This window comes from Rhinolophus ferrumequinum, chromosome 20 (genome assembly GCF_004115265.2).
Source record: "Rhinolophus ferrumequinum isolate MPI-CBG mRhiFer1 chromosome 20, mRhiFer1_v1.p, whole genome shotgun sequence".
In the NCBI taxonomy this organism is placed as follows: Eukaryota; Metazoa; Chordata; class Mammalia; order Chiroptera; family Rhinolophidae; genus Rhinolophus; species Rhinolophus ferrumequinum.
This window is the reverse complement of record NC_046303.1, coordinates 13,811,734-13,836,464: the sequence shown is the minus strand read 5'-3', so window position 1 is coordinate 13,836,464 and position 24,731 is coordinate 13,811,734. Positions and strand designations below refer to the sequence as shown.

General features: G+C 41.9%; 1 protein-coding gene across 2 annotated transcripts in view; it reads right to left on the bottom strand.

Moving 5' to 3' along the window:
* JAZF1 (JAZF zinc finger 1) overlaps window positions 1-24,731 on the bottom strand; it is a 311,508-nt gene that overhangs the window by 132,124 nt on the left and 154,653 nt on the right. For both annotated transcript variants that reach the window (XM_033088421.1, XM_033088423.1), the window contains exon 2: window positions 4,523-4,595. In XM_033088421.1, coding sequence (XP_032944312.1) covers window positions 4,523-4,595 — 73 coding nt within the window. The remainder of the gene's footprint in view (window positions 1-4,522; window positions 4,596-24,731) is intronic.

Sequence of the window (24,731 nt, the reverse complement as noted above, 5' to 3'; positions counted from 1 at the left end):
AAGACAGCTACCCGAACTACCTCACAATAACCTGAAGGAAATATCCAGATCTAACCTAGGGCTTCCCATCAACCTTTTTGTGAAGACTCACCTGACTTCACCTCGCAGCTCACCTGTCACTGCCTATCAGTGAGATTCGGTGGAGGACAGTTTCCTGTACCCTCACGGTGCCCTGCCTTTCCTTTCCTCCTGCTCTAAGATGCTATAAGGCGCCCTTCCCCACTGCAGCTGAGGCCCGCTGTGCTAGGATGTTCCTTGCGCTCTCATTTCCTGGGAGCAACGTACCATTTCGGAATTATTGGTCACCTCTCTCCTCGCATTTTTAGCTTCTGCTGTCTCCTCCTGTTTCATTTTATTAGGTTGCTACCCTCCAACTATCTACAGCATAGTAGTTACTCTTCATTTTTAGGTCTTTCTGGGTTCCCTCTGCCCAGCTGTCCTACCCTATTTTTCCAACATTAGTTTTACAAATTCTCTCCTTACTTTTCTAAATCCGTACTTTATTCTCTGATACCCCAAAAACTGAGGCTATGCAGTGATTAGGAAAACAGATTCTGAAGCCTCACTGTGCAGGTTTGAACCCAGTACTCCGCAGGCATACCACCGGGGACCTAGGACAAGTTAGTTGATTTCTCTGAGTTCCAACTTCTGCACCTGTAAAATGGAGATCACCATAGTACCCCTTCATATGGTTATCGCGAAGGTTACATGAAATAAGCCATGTAAGAGCTTAGCATAGAGCACGAGGCATAAAATGTTATATTCACTCTTTCTACTGTTTCTTCTATAGTTTCTCTTTTATTCAAAACCTTCTAGCTTTTCTTCTTGCCCATTATACTTTTTTCCACCACATGTATAAATATTATACTGACTAAGCAATTAAATTTCCCATTACATGGACTTGTCATTGTTCCTCACACAAAATTAACAGAACTTCCCATCCTGAAAATTTATATCCATCTTTTTTCTGCGTAACTGTTCCTACAGCCCTCACTAATTCATTCCGTTTCGCTCATTCTGATTAAACTACTTCTATTTTACATTTTTCTCAGGTGTTGTAACAGACCTGCTTTCAAAGGAATTAAAGGTTTGTTCAACACATTACATTCAAGAGGGTGAAGCTATTTAAAACACGTATAAATAAAGGCTCCAATTTCAACCCAGTTCTTTTTTTTTTATAATCCAAAATGCTAGCTCCATTTTAAAGACCCTAACTCTCTGCTGATTTCAGTCAATGCTATCGCCAAAAAAAGTTTCATCTCAATTTTGAGACGCCCAAAAGTCCATTAGAGTTGTATAAATAGATATATGAGCAGAGAAATATTAATTCTTTTCCTGTCTTCACTGCTCAGCGAAATTAGACTTTATTTCCCCCTGAGGTTTAAGAGGGGGGAAAAAAAATCTCTTATTTGTTCAACTTTATTTTTTATAATAGTGCTCTTTTCTGCTGTAGTCAGGATATTGCTGTCAAGTTGACTTTCTTTCACATCACTCTTTTCTTGAATCTGTGCTGGCTTCACACAATTTTCCGTGTCTCCCTTCTGTCCCTAAGGCCCTAGCTTGTAGCGTACCTTTCGCTGTGGCCAGAATTGGCTTCCTCCTTGCTGCTCATTGCCCATTGCTCAGCCCTCTCTTTTATTCACTAGGTTTTTTATCTATCACCTACCAACAAATACCCAGAGGGTCTACTATGTGGTAAGTACTATGTTATGAACATGGCACTGTACACAAAGGGATCCCGAATGAGAAGGGATGTTAGAAACCTGGACAACTTTCCATACACTGTCCTTCTGTTTACCTAAAGATCACCAGTAAACACCGATCCACTGCGATATGTGTACTTCTCTATCATCGAGGGCACGATATGGTAAATTCTCCATTTCTCAGGCCTCTAAATACACAGGGTACCAAAAAAAAAAAAAATGTATACACATTTTACGAAAGGAAAACTGTATTAAAATTGTAATACTCAATATATACCGATAACAAAAGAGGAATACAAGTCACGTGTGACTCCTGCAATTACAAGAGCTGCACAAAGTGGTTACCATCAGGGTCCAGACACTTCGGATGACGGCGAACTACTGCTTGAGCAACGTTGACCGAAGTGTCCACTTGTATACCTTTTTTTTGGTAACCCCAGTATAATGATGTCTCCAGATCTAAGTTCTAGTTTACAGCAATTACAGAAGACAGAGGAACCCACCCAATGGCATCTGGAGGAGACAACCAAAAGAAAACCCACAAAGTGGGAGCATTCTGTGGGATAAATGGCCCATCTCTTCAACGAGTCAGTGTCAATAAAAGGGACTGTGTCAGATGAAAAGAAATGAAGGGCAAAACATCCAGATGTTCAGACACTGGATGAGACAGACTGCTATAAAGGACTTGTTTGGATCACCTGGGAAAATCTGAACATGAGCTGGGTATTAGACTAGATTCAATTGTACTGAAACGGAAAAGTCGACCACAAAGACTAAAAAGCAGGTTGCAAAAGTAGGTACAAGCTTTTGGTTAAAAATTATGTATGTTTAAAAAATAATATAAAAAACTATGTGTTAAGGTGTGACCAGTAGTGATATCTGGGTGGTGAGAATGTGATGTTTTAATTTTTAAAAAATTTTTGTTTGATTATACTTCCTAATTTTCTATAATGCCTATACACGGCTGTAACAATAAAAAGTTATTTTTAAAAAATGACATTTTCTCCCAGAAGACTTGCCGAAGCAACTTCACACCCACGGATTACTCCCTGATTCTCTAGGATGCTGGCACAGATTATGCTAAACTATCACACTTGACTCAAGCTCTCTGGTGGTTTTGTGTACGTGGCCCTTGTCCTTATTCTTCAACTTCCTTTGTAGTCCCAAATCACACCTGGCAGAATATTTCTTTCTTTAGTGTAATTAGTAGATCCTTGCTGTCAACATGGCTGACAATAGAAACAGGAAGAATACATGTGAACATCTCATAGACGCTCATAAGAATAAGGATTAGTATTACACAGATGATTATTATATACCTAGGTAACATATTTTACCCCAAACACAATAGCCGCACAATTAAAAAAGCCCTACTCCCTAACCACAATTAATCTGTAAAAGCCTTTTCATCCTATTCCCCAATACTGGCTAATTAACAGTCACATAACTCTAATGTATAATTGAAAAACTTTTCAACCCCTATGCTAATCACTGGAAACAACACAGGTTTTATGAGTAATCCAGATAAGCGTGTGTGTGTGTATACGTATACATATATATATGTGTGTGTGCATATATATATATCTTAATATATATATATCTAAATATATATATATAAATTAAGATATATATATATATATATATCTTAATTTGTAACTCATGTGATTTCGAAGGTGTTCTACTTAAAAACAGCTTAAAACTTAAGGGTAATAAAAAAACTAGACGACTTCTTGTAACTCATGTGATTTCGAAGGTGTTCTACTTAAAAACAGCTTAAAACTTAAGGGTAATGAAAAACTAGATGACTTCTCTCACTTTCAGGGAAGGCTAATAAGTAGGAAATTCAAAGTAGATATGCAAATGGATAGTTATGTTAGCGAATCATTTTAAAAACATACTTCGTAAAAGAGCTTGAAACGGCACAGGCAACTCCAACCCTAAGCTATTTGCAGACAAGAAAAGTTTTCTAAAAAGGCATGAAAATGAAACAGTACAGATAATTCATTCCACCTCAGACTGTGAACTTTAGCTCTGGTACAAAGAGACTGAAAACATTCTTCGCCTTATATAAAAAAGGGACAGTCAATAGAAATTCATGCACTGAATTACAAGCAGAGAGTTTTTCATTCTCATTCAAAACTAGTTTTGCTTTGCTTTTTTTCTCTTTGAGTGTATGTGTTTTCTTAACATAAGTTGATTTCAGGTTCTCTCCAAAAATCACTGTCTCCTTAATTATTTGAGTTGGCTGAAACACCAAGTCCTCTTTTAGACTTGATAGATCAAGTTCGAACTGTTCTGTAAACCTGTGCTCACACATTCAGTTTCAATAAAAACTCACGTTACTCTACGCAGATGGGGTCACTTGCTAAGAATGTTTTTACTAAAAGATGGGCTGCTACTAAATAACTTTCTGATAGTAAATTATTTCAATTTGTTATATCCTGATGTATTCTGATATTCCAACCATGTTCTGAATTCATAACGTACTTCTTTGCCCCAGGAGTTAAAAGTTTCACTCAAACATAAATCCATTAATTTCCCCAACTGCCCTATGAAGTCAAAAGAGCATATTCTAACTCTGCATACAAAACACTTCCAGAATGAGCTTATAAATCAGTCATGTTTTCAGCCACATGCACAGAGAACTGCATCCTACATTTTCCCATCAGAGAAACAACATTCCATATAGAGGTTAATTTCCAATAATCTCCTGTAAATATTTTAAAACTGAAAACATTTTTTTCTACTCTGTTAAGATACATGTGAAAAATAAACATGTGGCAGATACGAGGTTGCTATAAATTCTGAAAATGGCTTACCTATTAATGTAACTGAGGGCGACATAGGTTGGCTGCTGTAATTCTTGTTTCTCTAAAACACGTGGATCTGTATCTGTAATAAAAACACAATTATGATTTTTCAGCTTTTGCATCAGAATATATGAGCCTACCTAATATAAAGTAACAGAGGATAAACAGAGAAAAAGATTAATTTAGTATACCTCTTTTTAAAGAAAACTCAGTCAGCAAAGCACAATCGTTTGTTCATTCATTCATAAATAACAAGATATTGCATTACTTTTCAAGGGAATTCCAAACATCAACAGAGATAAAATGTCCATCTGTCACACAAACTCTTGCACAATCCCTCTCATAAATATTGGTTTTCACTGCTTGCAGTAACAATGTTGGCATGGTTTTTGGTGGTTAATCGGCCTAAGAAAGAAAGCCTCTGTTAATTATGCTCACTTCGATGCTGGAACAAATTAGATGCCATTGGAAAGCGCCATCAATTTGAAAATCTACTGAGTATTGTTCTTATTCACTGAACACGTTTCTGGGTTTGGATTCACGTTTTGGAGGTCAGCTCTTCTTTTTTAATTGTATGATGAGTTTATTATAACTTTTCTAGACTCTCGATCAGGAATTCTTACACTGATTCTCAGAAGCCACAAACACCGCATTCCTCAGAGGGGTTTTTCCTCTGAAGAGACAGAACTCAACACGATAGCAACCTTCCGTAAGGCTGCTTCGCTAACACAGCACCAAACAAAACAAAACACAAAACAAAACAACACACTTTTCACAATGAGAAATGTATTTTCAAGCTTCGCATGTAGAGAAGTGATTGTGCTAAATGTACGCAAAAACACGGTTTATATAATAAGACTGGAGGAAACTGAGCACATTTTTGCTTTCTTAGAGAAAGGTTCAGACATTTCACACAGATTTCATTATAACCTCGTTTAAAACCATCTCATTATTAGAACTCTTCCAGCTGCACTTGGCAATAACACCTCCTTTGATGTAATGACAGATGTTGTTTCAAGCACCTTTGCACAGGAAGTGTTTACTGCACGTGGCCGATGTAAGATACACCCACTAACTCCAAAGTGCATTAACAGGTGATGGGGGCAGAGGGGCAGACGCCGTGGCGAGGGGCAGGGGACAAAAATGACAGCACAAACATCAGTTTACAAGGTTTTGGGCTCCCAGGCTGAAACTGGACAGCAGTGGCCGTTTTACTCTTGGTGTGTTAAAAGTTAATAATCTCACGTTCACTTTATTGTTTTTCCTGTGCCAAGAATTTCAGGGAAATACTATTCAAAAATCCTGCTTCCTGGGGCTTTGCCATTGCAGGTTCTTGCAAGCCAACTTCTGAAACAAGAGACAAAGATTCTCTGAATGGCTCCATCATGTCGGGTCTCAAGGTTTTGGCAGCGCCAACTGAGAACATATACTAGTCACTCAGCATTTCCTCTACCTCCTACAATGATTACGGATACAACTTACAACTGAGCCTGTTTGTACATCACTGGTCTACAAATACAATCTGCGGTTCTCTAAACACATGGAAACCACACTTGGAGGGAAGCTCAGTTTTCACACTCAACCCTTACACACACTCATCTCATTTGGCTGGAACCCCAAAGTACATCCATGTTCCTGGGAGGTATGCTTTGTGCTCTTCACCTGTGTTCACCGGAGAGGTGACAGGAGAATAATGCTCTCCAGAGAAAAGGTGTGTTATCCCTAAAATGGTCCACCGGAACGCAGAGCAGGCCATGTGTGCAAACGGTGACTGACAGACTAATTCTGCAAGGTCTTTCTAGGTGCTTCACGAAGTAAGAAGCAAAAGGTTGGAGACAAAAACCATGAAAACGGAAAGAAGGGAGGAACATAAGAAAGAACAAGGCAATGACTGCACATGTCTGTGTGGAAATTGTCTCAAGAATACAACAAACCAGTTTCGCCTCAAGTTTGGGAATTGATGGATGACCGGGGTGTTTAGCTTTTGAGAAGTGGGCCTGGACCTGAGTCACTAAAACCCATTCCTTCATAGAGACATCTGGTGCATGGCTACATAAGGTATATTATTTTGAAAGCAAAGAGCACCGTTCTGAGTTTAAAATGTGTGTAGAAAGGGGAAAAGAGCTAAGAGGCCAATAAATATTTTTATATCTTCCACTTTTGCCTTTATTCCTGTAACTATGCCCAATCTAACAGTATTTCCACAAACCATCTTCTAAAGCTTTTCTTTGTTTCCAAATTATATAAATATTTTAAATACTACCTCCCTGAGCGACCTCAACTTTTATTTATTTTTTCTTTATCAGGGTGTGTGTGTTAGGTATACACACCGCCCTCCCACCTACCCCTCCCATCCACACACACCAACAATTTGTATTCCTCTTTTCTTCTTCACACTCTAATATCTCTTTGGTGAAGGGGAAGCGAGTATCTCATACAAAGTTCTACATCTCTGATGCTCAAATAAATGGTATTTGGCCACTGACAGTCACACAAACTGCATCTTGTAATACTGTTTCACAAAGAATCAAGAATGTTTGCATTCTGTTTGCAAAGCAAGGTTCGAAATATATTTTTTTTCTTTGTTTCACCACATTCCATTGCCTATACTAGACTTATGTTCACATACCCTCAAGTTGTGAGTGGTGAGTGGACTTCCAGAAGCTTCTAAATGGTGCCCTCTCCATGGCAAAAAGACCATCTGGAAGCACCTCAGGCAGGATTCTCCCCTTTTTCTAGAATGCAGGCTCTGATAACTGACAGGGAAGCAGGACTTCCAGACAGACGTCCACCAGGCCTAAAACATCTTTTTCAGATTAGATGTTTCCTTGGGCAACCTTCAGAACATCCATGAAAGCCTCGAGTTCTTAAAATGAAATCAGGCACTTGGTGCCCACAAATCAGGAGAGGCCCCGCACAAGTGCTACTGGAGGAACAGCATCAGCTGCCGGCCACAAAGAAACTGCAGCTCCGTCACTGGCTTCCTGGCTGACTGGTTTGCGGTGATCACGACTCACCATTTTATGGATTTCATTACGCCGCCAAGCACTTCACATTCAGTAAAAGTATAATAGCTGCCTTCATTATTTCTCCCTTCTTGACAGAAACGTAACCGTCTGAGGCTTAAACACTCTCTACAGGAAAGGATTACAGTGACAAGAGGCTTGAATTTTCACAGCAGGACAAGGACGCACTCCTCGCGAAGGCGGAACGTACATTGTCAGAATAAACTGGTGAGGCTAACATTACCCCCTGGATATTACCGAGTTCAATAAAAAGAACATCCTTATATCATGTGACACACCACTGAGAAAATTTCCACATATACGCGGCCACCATAAGAAACGGAGTATTGCAATGCCTGTAGCACACAATCTCCCAGATATTTCTCTGGCTTGTTTGTTTACAGCGCCAATAAAAATATGAAACTGGAACACTGGCTGCCATTTCTCAGAGATAAAATCCACCTCAGGAAATGGTCTGTGGGACAGAAACACTTGAGTTTTTCATAGCCACATGGTGCTCCTAAAGCGGACAACTGGCAAGAATGTAAGCATTTCTATAACGTGGTTTTCTACAGCCACATAAACCCTCTACTACTTTCATATCACTAGGAAGTGACAGGAAGATAAACCCAAACCTTCTCAGCGGGTGGGGTATAGCCAAGAAACACACCGAGAGATTAGTTTTCTGCCTCATACCACCACTTGCACACTCCCAGAGTTCAAGTTGACTGATGACTAAGAAGTCAAATATTAAAATGTATTTTAAAACACCCCAAGCAATAACAACCTATCAGCTTACGTCAAAGTTTCTAAGGCACAGCATTCTCTCAGGGAGGGCAGTCCCCACTGCGGAGCTGTGCCTTGTCATGTTTCCTCCCTCGGGGGAATAGCTGGGATGCACAGCTCTGCAGTGAGCACTAGACACAGGCCCAGAGGGAAAGCTTTCTGTAGCTCATATGGTCCTAGTGACTCATGGTTTTATAGATTCAGTTAAGTGGCAATGGGCTCAATGTCACTGCACTAGTTCTCATTACTTCTCAAGTGGCAAGGAGAAAAAGCAAGGACGATGACAGAAATAAGGAAAGGACAGCATTCAGATCCTTACTCAACAGGAACTGGAACTGCAACATGACCAAGGAGGGGCAAACAGCACAGACCACGGTGTTCCATCAGTAAGGCCCTTGTTCCTGGCTCTGCTTTCCTGGCACTGAGAACCGATGGCGACAGTGTTGGAAGTTGTGACATCCACTGGTAGCACCACAAAGTGCTATCTTCCAGCCTAAGGTGGTTTGCTGGGTTAACTGAGGCTAATTAATGAGCCTTGTGGGCTTTGGCTATGCTTCCGCCGGGCTACATTGTTGGGATTGTACACACCAGGAATTACTTATAATATGAAAGTCAGAAACCAGTGGCACTACCTCTCCACAAGACTAGTAAGACCCATACGCAATGAGCTATTTGCAGGCTGGAGGCGGCAGTGAGGGGAAGATGGCCCCTTGAGAAAGGCCTTCTTCAAATTCTCTATCTTCCCAGCGCCAGACTCTCTCCTAAGTGTGTAAGGCAACAGCAGACGGCCTGCAAGGATGTGGATGGGAAGGGAGTGGGCGGTCCCCAGCGCTGGCAGACCCCTGGGGGCCAAGGCCCACCCAGCCAGATGAGTGATTTTGAAGGTCTGGGCTGGATACACCCCTTTTCTTTGGACTCACTCGGTAATAATGAACGGGTGCAGTCTGGTCTCAGTCTTCCCCCCACAGCTGAACTCCAAAGCCACAGAAGTTTAGTTTATTCAGCGTGGCCTTCCACAGCACCACTGGCCGAGTTCGTCGCATGCCTCCTCCTCTCTCTGCACCTCTTCACTGCCAGCACTATTCCTGTATGTACCTCACCGGACAGGCATTATCCCGGGATATCCTTGCCCCTTTCCACACTTCTCAGGCGTGAAGAACTATCCCAACTTCATTCGTCTCTCAGTGCCCAAGGTTAGGAGATGCAAAATAATTACTGAATGGATATACAAATTCATGTTACGATGACAAAATGGAAGGCTTTTGGTTCAACATGGCAGATTGATCAAGGGGATTTGTTTCCCTCACCATCCCAGGTCCCACTAAAGTAGAAAGCAAGGAATAAACTCACCAGGGATAGAAGAAAGGGGAGATGTCAGCGGACAAGTGATTTCAACCAGTGTTTTGGAAGATGGACAACAAATTCAGGAGGGAATGTGACCTAGAGAGGAGAGGAAGCTACAACCTCCAGCGCCTACAGCGGGGGGGGCGACCTGAGAGCCAGGACTCAAACCCACTGCAGAAACCAGCTCAGAGGCTCCGGATGTGGAGGCACAAAAGGCAAGAGACAGAAGTGTCAGGGCTGAAAACAGGAGGATTGTTTAAAAGGGTGATTGTCTAGAGACACGGAACCAGGAGACAAAGCATAGCAGAGGTGATACAAGGAGAGCACAGGCAGACCCCGTTTTATTGTGCCTCACTTTATTGCGCGTCTCAGTTGTGTTTTCTACAAAGTGAAGGCAAGACCCTCCACCAGCAAAAAGATTATGACTCATTTTATGGCGATACTCCTTTTATTGCGGTGGTCTGCGACCGAACCCACAGTATCTCCAAGGTCTGCCTGTACAGTGCTGAAAACAGGGGGATTAAAAAGTGGAAATACGCCTACTCCACTGCTCCCAAGAACACTGGCAGCCAGTCAGGAGGATTCCTCTCTGATTCAGTTAAGTGGACTCAGAGAAAACACTGCCAGATGTGGACATCTGGCAATTCCCTAATTAAATGATCTCCCTCCAGTTAAGTCCATGGTCAACAAGCCCTGTCCGTGCCTCCCTCCGGAGCCTCTCATCAGCTTTTTATTGCCTCAGTCTTAAACATGAGCCAAGAGCAGTCCTGATCATTAGACATTTGAGGGGGAATCTTGAACATGAATGGGAGACACTAAAACAAATGATGGGGGAGGGAGATAGGAAGGCAAGAAGAGCCAAGGAGCAGACAGACATGTTGATGCTTGCTTGGGAGGTGCAACGCCACAACACACCTACCGACGCAAACCCACTTAACTGCAGCACGAGGACCAGACGCTCTGCGCCCTGAGTCCCATGAAGCCAGCATTCTGAGCGCTAAAAAGGCTGCGCATCCTCTAAAGTCAACTCAGTGCCACCGCCCAGTTATAACACTGGACACTGGACTCCATACAATCTTTATAGCTTTCGTAAAAGCCCAGCATAGTTCTGTTCCACTTTCACTCCACGTTTAGGACTAAAATTGATGAACCAATAATTTACAGAGACTAACTTTTAATTCATGGCTAGTTTACTTCAGCTGCTGAAATAAATATTTCTTCTTGGCAATGGCCCTTTCCAAAAAAAAAAAAAAAAAAATCCTACAATTGCACATAACCAGCCTTTGAATGGATCAACTTTTCCTTAGTTTATAGGCACGTCATTTGAAACTTTTCCCAAGCCATAATTTCCATTACAGCGCAGTCAGTGCAAATTACAGTGAGATTCTTGCCTTCCCAAATTCAATGTGAAATCCAGATGCAGTTAAGTGTTGCTGTAAACTTTACGAGTTAAATATCTAAAAGTCAGGGACACAGTTCAGCACAATAACACCATCTATTAAAAAAAAAAAATTCGTGTTCACATTTGTAGCCTGAGTTTTCCTCCACAAGTGAATGAATAAACATTATTTAACCAAGAACCCTTTGGACAATGCTGTAGGAGGTCGATTTATAAACAAACACAGCATGCTGCAGCCTTCCTTCTTCCTGAAATGGCCAGAGGGTCAAAGTTATTAGAAATAGACAGTTTTGACAAGGATGCTTTCTAACTCTTTACCAACCTTCAAACTCCTAGGGTCACTGCTGACTGCTCCAAACTGGTAGCTATTTTTTCCTGAGTATAAGATATGGAGCCCCATGTCTACGACATGAGTAGTCCATACTTTAAGTGGTGACAGGGTGTAATTTATCCACCCAAGCTCTCTTTCACCTTGTTACCTGCGACAAGAGAACCTGCCAGAGACCATCATGGCTGCCAGGAATCTGGCCTAAAACGTCAATAGTACCAACATCGAGAAACCCTGTTTTAGAGCTACATAACTATTATGAGAAATGGACCTATTGTTCCCAGAAATGACAATTTCTGCTATTTTTCCTGTGGTCTCAATCAAGAGGCCAGAAGGCTGGTTAGGAAGCGATAAAAGAAGAATGCTGTAAGGGGTTGCATGGACTTAGATAAAAGCTCGGACTTTCTTCATGGAGACAAAAACTGAATTCATTTCAAGAAAGACACACTAAATTCTCGCCATGTGCTACTTGCTCATGAGAAATTCTAAGTCAGCAGATTCACAGTGGAGCAAGAAAGATGACATACTTCACAGTTAACAATAATCCAAGACAGACCATGATATATGCCAATAGAGAGGAATATACTAACTGCTGTAGAAACAAAACATGATTCAGAGAAATTTCTTGAAAGAAAATTCTACATGACCCTTAAACTAAATCTCCAGACCAAAAAAAGGTGAGAAAATGGTGAGTCAGAATAGAAAGCCGTTTGAGCAGATGCACAGAAGCAGAAACGGGCAGGTATTGGACAGAAGTCTAGCGTGAATCTCACAGTTCAGATTGGGCCCACATCCTGGAAGGTTGGAAATGCTCTCCGAGCATTCAGACTTAATGCTGCAGACCATGGAGAGCCACTCAAGGTGTAAACTGGTATGGTCTGTGTTTTAGGAAAGAAACTGGTGGTGGTGTGGAGACAGGGAGAGAAATTGGAATATAAAAATGTAAGATTTGGTAAAAAGGAGAAACGGAAATGCAAGATTTTTCTGATGGTATAGATGTGAGTGCCTCATTACCAAAAGTAAGGAAGTCACTAGAAAGTGAAACGGTTTGACAGACATGAAAAGGAGGTCTGCTTCTGATGTGCGGTAAGACATTCTGCAGAACCGAGAAGTCTGGGCCTCAAAGAAAGGAGAGATAAAGGACTCACGCTACAGATAGGAACTGAAATGCTGGGAATCCCATCAGAATGCCACACATTCCAGCAGCCACTTGAGCCAGAACATGTCCCTCAAAACAAAAACAATGATATATAGTAAAACCCCCAGTACTCTGACTAAAAACTTGGTTATCATAGAACTTAGCTAATTAATCAGTATGGACTGAGGACCGACTGGGTGTAGGAGAATTCCAGCAGGGATAAAGAAAAGCCGGAGGTTGTACTGCATTTGAAAACAAGCAACTGGTAAATTTCAAAAGGGAGAAAATAAAAAAGATTGGGGGGGGGAACAGAACTGAGTCCAAAGTGACTTTGTGTACAGTATTTTAAATGATCTGGTACTTGAGTCTCTAAGGCTCACTATTTGTAACAACTCTCTTGTTGGAACAGCTGCTCCCACTTCTTGGTGTTGCTTAGGATTATAATGCAATTCCACACAAGTCAAACTGCCTCAGTTTAGTACTAGCCATATAACCTTTTAAAGTCTTAGCTGTTGCTTTTGTTTTGTTTTGTTTTGTTTTTTATCTGTAAAATGTTGATAAGGATAGTACTTTTGCCTTAGGGCTGAAATGAGGCTTAACTAAGCAATGTTTTAGGCGTAGCTACTACTCAGTTCTTTAGCTCATAAAATGTTTTGAAATTGAACTCTGCAGTATTGTGGTTTATCTCTATTTTATAGTCAGTGGCATGATGACGCACAGAAAGTCTCAGGATTCATCATTCACATAATGAAGCAGAGAATGCTGGCTGCCATCAAATACAGGCATACTTTGGAGATACTGCAAGTTTGATTCCAGACTATCTCAATAAAGTGAGTCACACAAGTTGTTTGGTTTCCTAGTGCATATAAAAGTTATGTTTACACTACATGTAGTCTATTAAGTGGCAATAGCATAATGTCTAAAGAACAATATACCTACCTTAATTAAAAAACACTTCATCGTTAGGGAATAGAGTCAATAATAGTGTAATAACTATGTATAGCATCAGATGGGTACTCGACTTATCAGGGTAATCATTTTGTAGGTTATATAAATGTCTAATCGCAATACTGTACATGTGAAATTAATATGATATTGTATGTCAACTGTAATTGAAAAAGCTTTTTAAATGAAAATATTGCTAAAAAATGCTAAACATCACTTGAGCCTTCAGCGAGTAAATCTTGCTGGTGGAGGGTTGTACCTTCAATTTGTAAAAAGCACAGTATCTGTGAAGCACGATAGGATAGTCATTTCCCCTCTTCCATCATGCTTAGGAACATGGCTGCACTAGATAAAGACTACATTTCCCAGAATTCCTTGAGCCAAGTGCACCCATATGACTAAGTCCTGGCCAATAAGATAGAACGTTTCTGAGAAACCCCCTAAAAGTTATGTGCCTTTCTTTGCAGTATTTCTCCTCTCCTGCTGACTGGAAGAATGACTGGAGTTCCTGCATCCACTATTATGAGATAATCTTGGGAATGGAAGTCTTAGATGGTAGAGCAACACAATAGGTGTCCTGATCCCTGATCCTGTGAAGCCCCACACCCTTCCTGGACTGACCACCCCTAGACTTCTTGAATGTGAGAGAAATAAACTCTTCCACCTAAGCCATTGCTATTTAAGGGGTTTTCAGTTATGTGCAGCCAAACCAAATCTTAACTGAAACAAAACAAACAGAATGCTGGTTTATTTCATTGGACTTGAAATGTAAACTATTTTATGTCTTGCCTTGTTTTTCTGGATTTAAAAAAAAAAAATAAGAATTTATCGTATAAGCTTATAGAAAGAAAATCAGAGTAAAATCACACACACATCACCACAGCATCAGTGGCTCACTCTTAGATCGGGATAAAGATTGGGGAAAAAAGGAGGAGGAAGCCATAATGTCAAATTATGGCTCCTTTGGTGGCTTTAGGACTTTCTCCAGAATTGGTTATTAGTGGGCAATAATGAAGCAAATTGCACATGCATATTACTTCTGAGTTATGAACAATGTAACCAGCAGTAACCTTTGAAGCTGTCAGGATCTTTTCAGGCAAGCAATTAAAGTGAAAAATGAGAGTGTGCACAACTTCTATCACCCAATACCAATGTAATAACACCACCTACAAACACTGACATAAGAGTGGGACTCAGGCTGAACACTTATTAATGCAGATCTGTTCCCATTTGTTCCTCTTTTTTCCCTCCAACCCATCCCAACCCCACCTGCCAACATTTTTTTTCTTTAAAGGGCAGCTCTGACACCATGGATTGCATTCACCTGAAATCTACATACAGTGTGACATCTCTCCTATCTGCACCTAAAAAAATTTCCTTCCCTGTCTCTTGACCAAAATATAGATTTAGCACAAGCTTGGATTCTAGAGGAGAAAAAGTTGGTAAGCCGTAACTAGGAAAACACAAAATCAAGATAAAAACAATCAACATTAATAATATTTACAGAAAACCCAAAATACATGTCCAGTATTAGGTGATATAGACACTGAAATGACCCCATCTCCAAAAAAACGGTCCTGGCTCTCAAGTAGACCAGACTCTATAGAGGATTTTACTTATATTAAACTCTTCCACCTAAGCCATTGCTATTTGAGGGGTTTTCAGTTATGTGCAGCCAAACCAAATCTTAACTGAAACAAAACAAACAGAATGCTGGTTTATTTCATTGGATTTGAAATGTGAACTATTTTGTGTCTTGCCTTGTTTTTCTGGATTTAAAAAAAAATGATAAAAAAGTGATAAAAACGATCTAGTGTAAAAAATATCTGATCTTCTGCTAAAGTGTAGGAGTTACTCACTGCTTGCTTATGTTTTGTGATTTAAATACTTGGAAGGCCTCTAGAGAAATGGCATGGATAAACACAAAGGTGGGCCAGTTGGAATAAGTCTTTCCAAGCTGGGAAGAAACCCCTGCAAGGAGTCTGAAAACTGACACTGATGGGTCCTATGAGAAAGGCTGTCTCATTTGGTGTCAGCCATTTCTATACCACCAAGGTGCCTAGAGACCAACGATTCTCAACCAGAACAGCATGTCAGGGTCACCTAGGAGCTTTAAAAAAAATTCTAAAGCCCAGGACCCATCTCCAAAGATTCTAATACGTAACTGGGGTTGACAATCACTAATATAGACTCTGAGAAGGTTTAGAAGCCAGAAAAGGGACAGAGAACTGGTTGGGAAAGTCATTAAACCAAAAAAAACCAAACACTTCTCATTTTTTCTCCAAACTAAAGAGGCAATTGTGAAACAGGAAATAAATTATTGAAAGTGACTTAAAGGTATTACATATAATTCCAACATCCAGTAAAACATTTTAAATTCAGACTTCACTTGGGACTCAGCCCCCTTGTCCCCAACCCAAGCCTTTTACTTTCTATACAGAAAGTTGTAAACTTAATAATTATGTAGGTAAGTTAGTGTCTTCGTGTATTTTTAAAACCAAATCACAAACAACCAAATACCAACAATCCTTGAATTGTGAGCTATTTTCATCTACTCATAAGAGCTTTCTGATAAGACCTCTGACTAGGAATCTTTTTTTTTTTTTTCCTGGGGGTGGGGAGTCATTGATTTTCTTCACAGTGAGTTCCTAAAACTAGTAAGACTGCATCACTTCAAGTCTTCTGTGGCTCAGAATTTTCTGTAATTCAGATTGGCTGCAACCAGTGTGGTTTTCCTGTGCTCTTATTATTCACCTCAGTTACAAATCAGGTCATAACCAGGCATATTAGTTTTGCATTTTGGAAGCCAGTTAAGTCAAAGATTTGGCAAAAGGAATCACCTTTATTACTTCTCATCTCCCAGGGAAGCTGAACCACTGCTTTAAAATAAAATAAAAATAAAAAATAAAAGAAGAAAAGGACACAGAGAGAAAGAGCGGAACATCTGGACGCCGAGTGACCTGACTGTTCTGCCTAGGAGTCATCAAACATTAAGTGTGCACATCGGTTACAACTTATTTAGGTCAAGGTCTGATGTGTGGAGCTCTGCCTGGCCCGCTCCGCGATCACTCGCACCGTCTCCATGGCCACAGAACAGCCAGGAACACAGCGCAGGCTCAGGGGCCACAGAGGTTACACAGTGTTGGGATTCACTTCTCCCCATTCTGCGCGCGTTATGCCTTCATTCTACTTGCTAATGAGCAGGGGCCCACGCTGGGCAGCAGCACAGACCCACCTAGCTGATGGTGTGCATTTGGGCACCTGGGAGGGCCCTGGCACCTGGCAGATGGCTCCGGCATTCTTGGCTTTTGTGGGAGGGCTTCTGGGAAGCTCTCCGGACTTCCTTTTGCTTTTTTTTTTTTTTTTAAATAAGGCTTTAATTTCTTTAGACAGGCAATATAATATGGTAGATATGCTCACAGTCTGCTACTTACTGGGCGACCTGAGCAAGTTTCTCAGCCTGAGTCCCAGTTTTTTGAGCTGGAAGATCACGAGTCACGGTTCCTACCCATTATGAGGTCATTATGGGGAGGAAAAGAGAAAAGCCATATATAATACAGAGCACAGTGGCTGGCACAGGGTAAATACTAAAGTCGCAACTATATCATTATTTCAGGTAGTCAGGTCTAAACGACTTAGTGTTTACACTGCGGGCCTGCATTTATGATCCACTGTTCTTAAATAGCAATAATCACTAATAATAAAGAGTTCATCACCATTACTGAGTGCCTGCTATACAGTGACCTGCTTTCTATGTGCAATTCTCATGAAAACCCTGCAGGGGAGCTATCTTCTCCCCCGCCCCCACCCCAAAGGAAAACATAAGGCTCAGAAAAGACCCAAATCACATGACTAGGAGATAAGGCCCCGGGACCCAGGTCGGACTGACAAACATGTGCTATTTGACCCTGATCATTGCCGAGTCCTATCACACTAGTCAGTATTAACGCCCTCAAAGTAAATTGCCAGGTGGCTTTCTCTCCCTCCCTCCCTCTATCCCTTTTTCCTCTTTCTTTCTTTCCACTAAAATAGTTCTTCATGGATAGAAGTACTAGAATGCTTTGAAAGCACTGGGATGAAACATGTGGACAAATTTTGATGAAAACCAGAACCTGTGACACAGGCTGAAACAGTTACTATACCAGCATCTCCTATTCAGTTTCTCCTTCGGGTGACTGATCTTAAAGAACACCAGGTTTTCAATCAGAAGATAGGGATGCTCGTCCTGGTTCTGTTTCTAACTTACAGCTTTTAGGAAGTCAGTTTCTCTACTTGTACAGTGGAGTAATGATAGTGTACCACCTCCCTCACTCACAAGCTTGAGGTGAGAATTCCACATTTTAATTGAACTCTTCCAGTGTGAACACTAAGGCCCCACTTCCAGCTGCCAATCTAAGGCGTGCCAGTGATCTCTCCAACAGGAATAACCCAATGCACCCACATATTTACTTGTTATTCTCTTAGGCAAAGGCTGTGTGGGGAAGAGAAGACTTAAACTACACCCTAAAATAGTGACCTGAGTTATTTGTATCAAGAACTTAGATTTCATTTCCCTTTGCCATCCCTGGAGTTTAGAGAGAACACGCACATATATGCACTTGCATTCCTTCCTCCTGGAAGAGGAAGAACCTTCATCAGCAGGCTCTCCAATTGTTCTTCTAGAGCCACCTCTTTCCAGCGGCGATAGAAAATTGTCTGGCTAGCTTCAGCTGAATTTGTTAAGGCATTCTGACTAACCAGAAACAGTGTGATCAATTAACTTTATAAAGCGAAAGCCTTTCAAGTTTTAAACCCACACACATTTAAATGATTTCATCACACATTCAACCCAAATGCAAAACTCTATTGCTTAGGTAAAATAGACCTAAGCAATTGTTATCGATCACAAGACATGGGATTCCTCAGAGAGGTTTAGGAGACGATGGGATTTGGTAAACTTACTTTCAGCTGAGCTTTGGAAAGTGGAAGACACAGATTGATGGATTTTCTCAGCTTACGTGAGGTGAGGTTTAATACTCTAGACAAGGATTCAATATCATAAAGGTATTTAAAAAAAAGGAATGGCTTTAAAAAGGAACAGATAACATATACTTTTAAAATATGCTAGTTGCTGACTACAGCCCCCTGCCTACCTTTCTCCATTCAGTTCACCTTCACACTTTAGTCAATGCCTAGCTCAGTGTTTTGTCAACATTTTCACCGCAACCCACAGTATGACATATATTTTAAATTGGAACCAGTACACCTCTCCCAGAGAAACATACACAACTTTCACAAAACATTGCTCAATTTCACTAAATGCAATTGTGGGGACAGAGCCCCAGAGAGCAGTTTCCAGGCTCTTGGCCTCATGTGGAAAGGTGCTGGCTCAGGTAGTAGATGGCCATCAGCTGTGACTAGTTGGCCATCGGCTGTTACTGGTTAGCCATTAGCCACTGATATAACTGCTGTGGCTACGCTAGCAAGGTGTGGAGTGGCATGGTGGCGTGGCGTGGCGTGGCAGAGTGTGGATTGCAGATTGCAGTTAGCAAGTGAGGTTGGTTGGCAGAGACAAGTGGACGGCGGGTTGCGGATCATGTGGCTCCTGCTTCCTTTGTCTCCAACCCAGCTGCCAGAGAGACTACAGTGGTATGACTCCCCTACCTATGGCTCCGTGGGTGTTCCTGTTTGGCCTCGCGTGACAGCAATGCACTCCAATATTATTTTGTTTTTTAAAAATGTTGGGACAACCGTTAAAGTGATTTTATGATCCATGCATGAGTCCTAAACGGTAATTTAAAAACAAAAAAAGTGAACCTTGCTCCCGTCCAAATCAGTAATATCACGTGTTAAGCCCATCCCACACAGGGCTCTCTTCCTGCTCCCTAGACTCCAGCAACTCCTCACGTCTTCCCATCCTCTGCCCACACCTTATTCACACTCCACACCTTTTGCTGATTATCTTGTGCTTCTCCAGGTCCACCACCTGCCCTTCTCTACCCTGCTTGGAGCTGGTTTGTTTGTTTACCCACTCTCTGGCAACTGGTTGGGTTCACCCAATAACAGGCACCAGTAGGAAATTAGAGGGTGAAAAGAGAGAGAGATCCAAGTTTTATTCTCCTCCTTCCTCCTAGCCAGGTAGGCATGGTTTGGGCAGGGGCTGCAATCCTCTACCTGGGGCCACAGCGCGTGTCGGCCACCTGTCTCCCAAGCACCTCTCTCCAGGTGCTGCTCATAGCATCACCTCCCTTGCCTCCTTCCCACTGTTGCTAGGTTCTGGGTGCCTCAACATTCCTGAACTCGGCCACAACCTCACAGATGACCCCACTAGGGACCTCCCTTTCACTCTCAGAACCCTGACAGATAAGCCTTTGTAACATAATTATTTCCCCTACAGGGAACACTTTCTCCTCCCCACTTCTGATTCATCCCCCAAAATCCACTACAAAGGATACCTCCCCTCCAAAGTATTCAGGGAAGCTACTTGGTAGAATTCGCCACAGTGCTCACATCTATTAAAAGATGAATTATACTTAAGAGTGTTTATGTTCCCAACACTCAGCTTCTCCAAAGCCAGCATGCTGTTTCTCTTCTGTCCCCAGCATTTGGCACAGAGGCTGGTAGGTAACTGGGGTTGCTGAAAAGGTCAATAAACGAATGAAAGATACTAGGATTCTTAATTACTAAATGACATCACAATTATATGCCATGAGGTAGTATTTGCTAATATAACACGAGTATCTATAGAGCGAGTTCATCTAAATTCCCATTCCAGGGGGATCTAGTCTATTTTCTCTACGTGTAATTGCTGGGAGCCAGCTCGAGACAACTGCTGCTTACCGCATGGTGAACCTGCTAACTAACTAGCTCCCCACAATCCCACATCACCTGGCAGGGTGTTTTCTGCTTATTATGCTAATTAGATTTTACTTGAAAGATGTAATTATTGCTGCAATCCAAGGAAATAATTAATGGCCAATTTTAGTGAGCAAAATATTCATTAATCAAGTCAATAGACAAGAGACCTGCAGAGTTTAAGAAAGGTCCTTAGAGAACAGAAAAAAAAATAATCACCTAGAGATTTCTCCCTTCCAGAAATACAGGTTAAGTCTATTCAATTATAGTCTCGTGAAAGTTTACATTTCCGATATAGTCTGATGACGCCTCATACAGTCTGTCTAAACTTTTGGGATCTAAAATGCATTGCCCAACAGAATTATTGATTCATTTTATTGCATGAGAAAGTGTGATAAGGAGGAGACGGCATCCCTCTCCTACTTGGTCTCTTTAAAATGCTTCTTCACTCAAGGATTGCTAAACAACAGACATCAGCTTCTGCTTCCTTGTATGAAAGGCAGGGAGAAAAGTGTCCTAGTGAGAACACTATCTGGTTTGGTGGATGTTCATATTATCTTTGTCCCTTATAAACATTCAGCCTTTCTCACTTGGGGGTGAGATATTTGTCAATGAAAAATGACACAGTGATCTAAAGATCAGATCAAATCCACACTTACCATTAAGATATTTCAACCCCAAGGAGCATAGTCCCTCACAAGAGATGATAAACAACCCCCTCCCTCCACACTCTTGCCCACAGCCTTCTTCTCAATGCCCTTTTATAATAGTCATGTCCTCAGATTTATGTCGATGTTATAGCTACTAGACAGGTCTCCCCATTACATTATGAGAGGCTTAAGGGACAAGAGGAGATGGGTCACAGAAGGCAGCCTAATAAGTGACAGTTGAGTTTATTTTTTAAACCAAAACAACATTTCCATGTTTTCATTTAATTCTCAATGCTAACAACCATCTTTTAGCCTCCACATGCTTATGAAGCCCTTTAGCAGTTCAGAAAGAAAAAAAATAATGATTTTGTTTTAAATAATGTTCACCATCCACATCTTAATAGCCTGGACACTGAAGCATTTTTCATTCAGAGTAATGATCTCCAGGAGTAAAAATAATATAATTATAACTGAACTACTTTGGTCAGCTAAATCACAACCAGAAATGCACTGGTGTGTATTTCATTCAGTGTGTCAAAAAAATCTTCATTCTGGACCATCAACATAGCACTAAATTTTGATCTGTCATTGGAAACAGGTCGCTTCTATTTTCTGGCTTACAGCATAGGTAACAGGGTACAGCAATTGGCAAAGGCAGCTAATATTTCACATTAAATCTCCCCACCTGACCTTCTGAATCAAAAGTGGAGAGACTCATGAATAAGGAATTATTTATGATACAAGCATCCCCTTCTTAAAAAAAAAAAGTCTCTTAATCAAAGCAAGGAAAGAAAGTACGATCAAAATTTTGGGGAAGAAAATTTGTTGATAGGATGGCCACTGAAGACCAGTGAAGGGAACGGGTTATGCTCCTGAGCTGCTTCCTCTTAAAAACAGGAGAGGAGCGGGCGCCGGTGTGTCCAGGGACTCCTTAAGATGTTTTCAATGAAGGCATATGGCATCAAAGGGCATGCCGCCCGCTTTGGGTGCAGCCTCTGCTGAACCCTTGGCTGTCCACTGCCATTGCGAGTTACAGGGAGGACGAATTACACCCCTGGTAGAAACAGGCAATGTCTCCTGAGACTCTCCTCCAAGACTTGTTTTGCAGTCACATGTGGCTCCATATTTAAACCATGTTTTTCCCTTCCTTTCAGTTTTCCTTTCAACAGCATTTCGAGACAACCTTTGCAGAGACTCCCCTTCCTTTACCTCCAATCTGAGCCCAGGTACAGCGGCCCGCCCCCCCAATCTATCTGCTCCCACTGCACCCTCCGTGACCCCCATCTTCACACTTAACACATTGCCTGAAACCACCCGACTGGCGTTCTCTTCCAGCAGGCCAGGGTTTTTCACTGGGGAGCTTCATAAGATAGTTTACATGTGGGTACTGCCCCAGTGATTCTGATTTAATTGATCTGGGATGAAAGACCCACTAAGTGAAGGCGCTTGGATTTTTAAAAGCTCCTCAGGTGACTCTAATAGGAAGCCAGGCCTGAGAGCCACTGCTGCATTCAGCTCCCCGAGGACGTACACCATGGCTGGTTCCCCAGGATGCCTTATCCCACCGACACCGTGGCACCCAGCAGAGTCTGTTTATTAAATATTAATTGAACGAATAAAAGAATGCTGTCCATTGACTGAAGAAGAAAGTGCGGGTAAAGGCAAGGGGGCCATTCAGGATGGGTTATATGCTGACAATACTTCTCACACTTGAATGTGTGTCAGAATCAAGTGCACGGCCTATTACGACTCAGACTGCTAGGCCCCAGTCCAGGGGTTACTGATGCAGTCGCTCTGGGATGGGGCCTGAGAGTCTGCATTTCTAACAGGTTCCCAGATGATGGGAATCCCGCTGCTCCGGAGACCACACTTCCAGAACCACCGCACTGATGATGCCCAAAGCCGCCTAGTAATCTCAGATTACGTGACACACAGTAACATGTGACAACCTGGGCTGCAGGCATCTCTGACTGCGTGGCCAAGGAAATCACGGAGAAAAATCCAGCAGGTCTTTAATTTTATGAGCTTGCTGCCCACGGACCAGGGCCCAGGAAACCGCCCGCCTGGATGCCCAGCTGAATCGGCAATCTTTAGTTTTCACGGCTCAAGTATCTGAATCATCCATCATGTGTTTACTTACCAGCATTCAGAGTTAAGGTGTGGTCAGCACACAGGATAGACTGCCATCAACATTGAAATAAGAAGTACAGAGCTCGTTCCTAGAAATAGGCCCAAGATCAAGTTTTCCCAGAGCACCAGTGGCAGACTGAGGCCAGAAAACAAACCCACGGCTGCTTGTTAAATCAACTCAAGCACTTGATTCTACAGCTGTAAAAATATACAGTGGTTTAAAATCCAAGCTTCTAATAGCCACCCAAATAGATGCTGTACTAGAATTACTCAGGAAAAAAAATGCGTGCTTTCTTCCACTCCTCTTAGTTAAGAGATTTCTTTCTTAAGAGACAAAGGTAAGGAATTAGGAAAAGGCCTAGTACATTAGGTTTTCCCACGTGGGCACTGGGTACTGGTTCCCAGAAATGGGAAGGAGGAAGTCTTGGCAGCCCTTCCCACTGCCTTCCAATCACACAAGCGGCACAAATGGAATTGTGACAGTCACCCAGGCAGGGCCCCTCTCTTCATAGCTAGTTATCAGTTGTCTGGATTCTAGCCAGTAGTGATACATCCGGGTGTCAGAAAACTGAATACTTTGGGGTTATGAAACAGTTAATCAGCGAGGAGTTTCTGGAGCAGAAGTAAACAGGAAACTGTGGCTTCTGAAAAACAACTCTGTCTTAGGAGGAGAGTGGTATAAAGATGGAGGGGTCACCCACAGGATCCTTAATTTTCATACAACCATAGTGACAATGACTCCGTGAAATGACATAATGGCTAAACATGATGTGGAACCCTGGATGTGATCCTCGAACAGAAAAAGAGCGTGAGGTAAAAACTGCCAAAATCTGAAGAAAGTAGGAACTTTGGTTAATGGTCAGTTGGGTTTATAATTGTGACAAATACACTACCCTGCTAATATACAATGTTAATAACAGGGAAAATTGGGTGTGGATGTATATAACTCAGGACTGCCTACAAATTTTTTGTAACTCTAAAACTACTCTAAGATAAAAAGATTGTTTAAAAATTAGGGAACGGATGTTCTGAGATATTTGTTAAAGCAAGATGGCAGATACACGGGTGGCTGTTTACTGCATTATTTTCTGTATATTTAAAATATTTTTGAATATTTTATAATTTGACACTATAAAAACTGTACACACACACACACACACATTCCCCGCCCCCAAAGCACAAGTGTTTATTTAGATAAGGGTGCTGTGCTGGGAGCAGGCCCAAAACATACCCTCATCCAACCAGTTGCTACCAATCCTTTGCCCTCCTTGGCTGTTAGCTCTGTCACCATGGAAGGGACCTACCCACACCTCAGGATTATATCCTGTGTCCACCCCAGGCTCCGAGTACCTGCCTCCCCTTCATATCTAGCACCGTGCTTCCACATGCCATCATACTTACAATCCCACAGAGCTTTCAACTCAGCTAGAACCCTTCAAATGTTAGCTAAGGGCTGCCTTTCATTGCTACTCCAAATGGCATGGCATTTTGACGAGGGCAGAGGACAGTCTCTGAACGCACGCTAGTGAACTGACTGGTGGGATTTCAAGGCACTGTGACGGGTCGAGGGCCACATGGGTATTGCACGCGTCCCTTCTTTGCTTCAAACTGGACTGCACTTGACCAGAGGCAAAACCCATCCCCCTGTTCCAGTGGGTC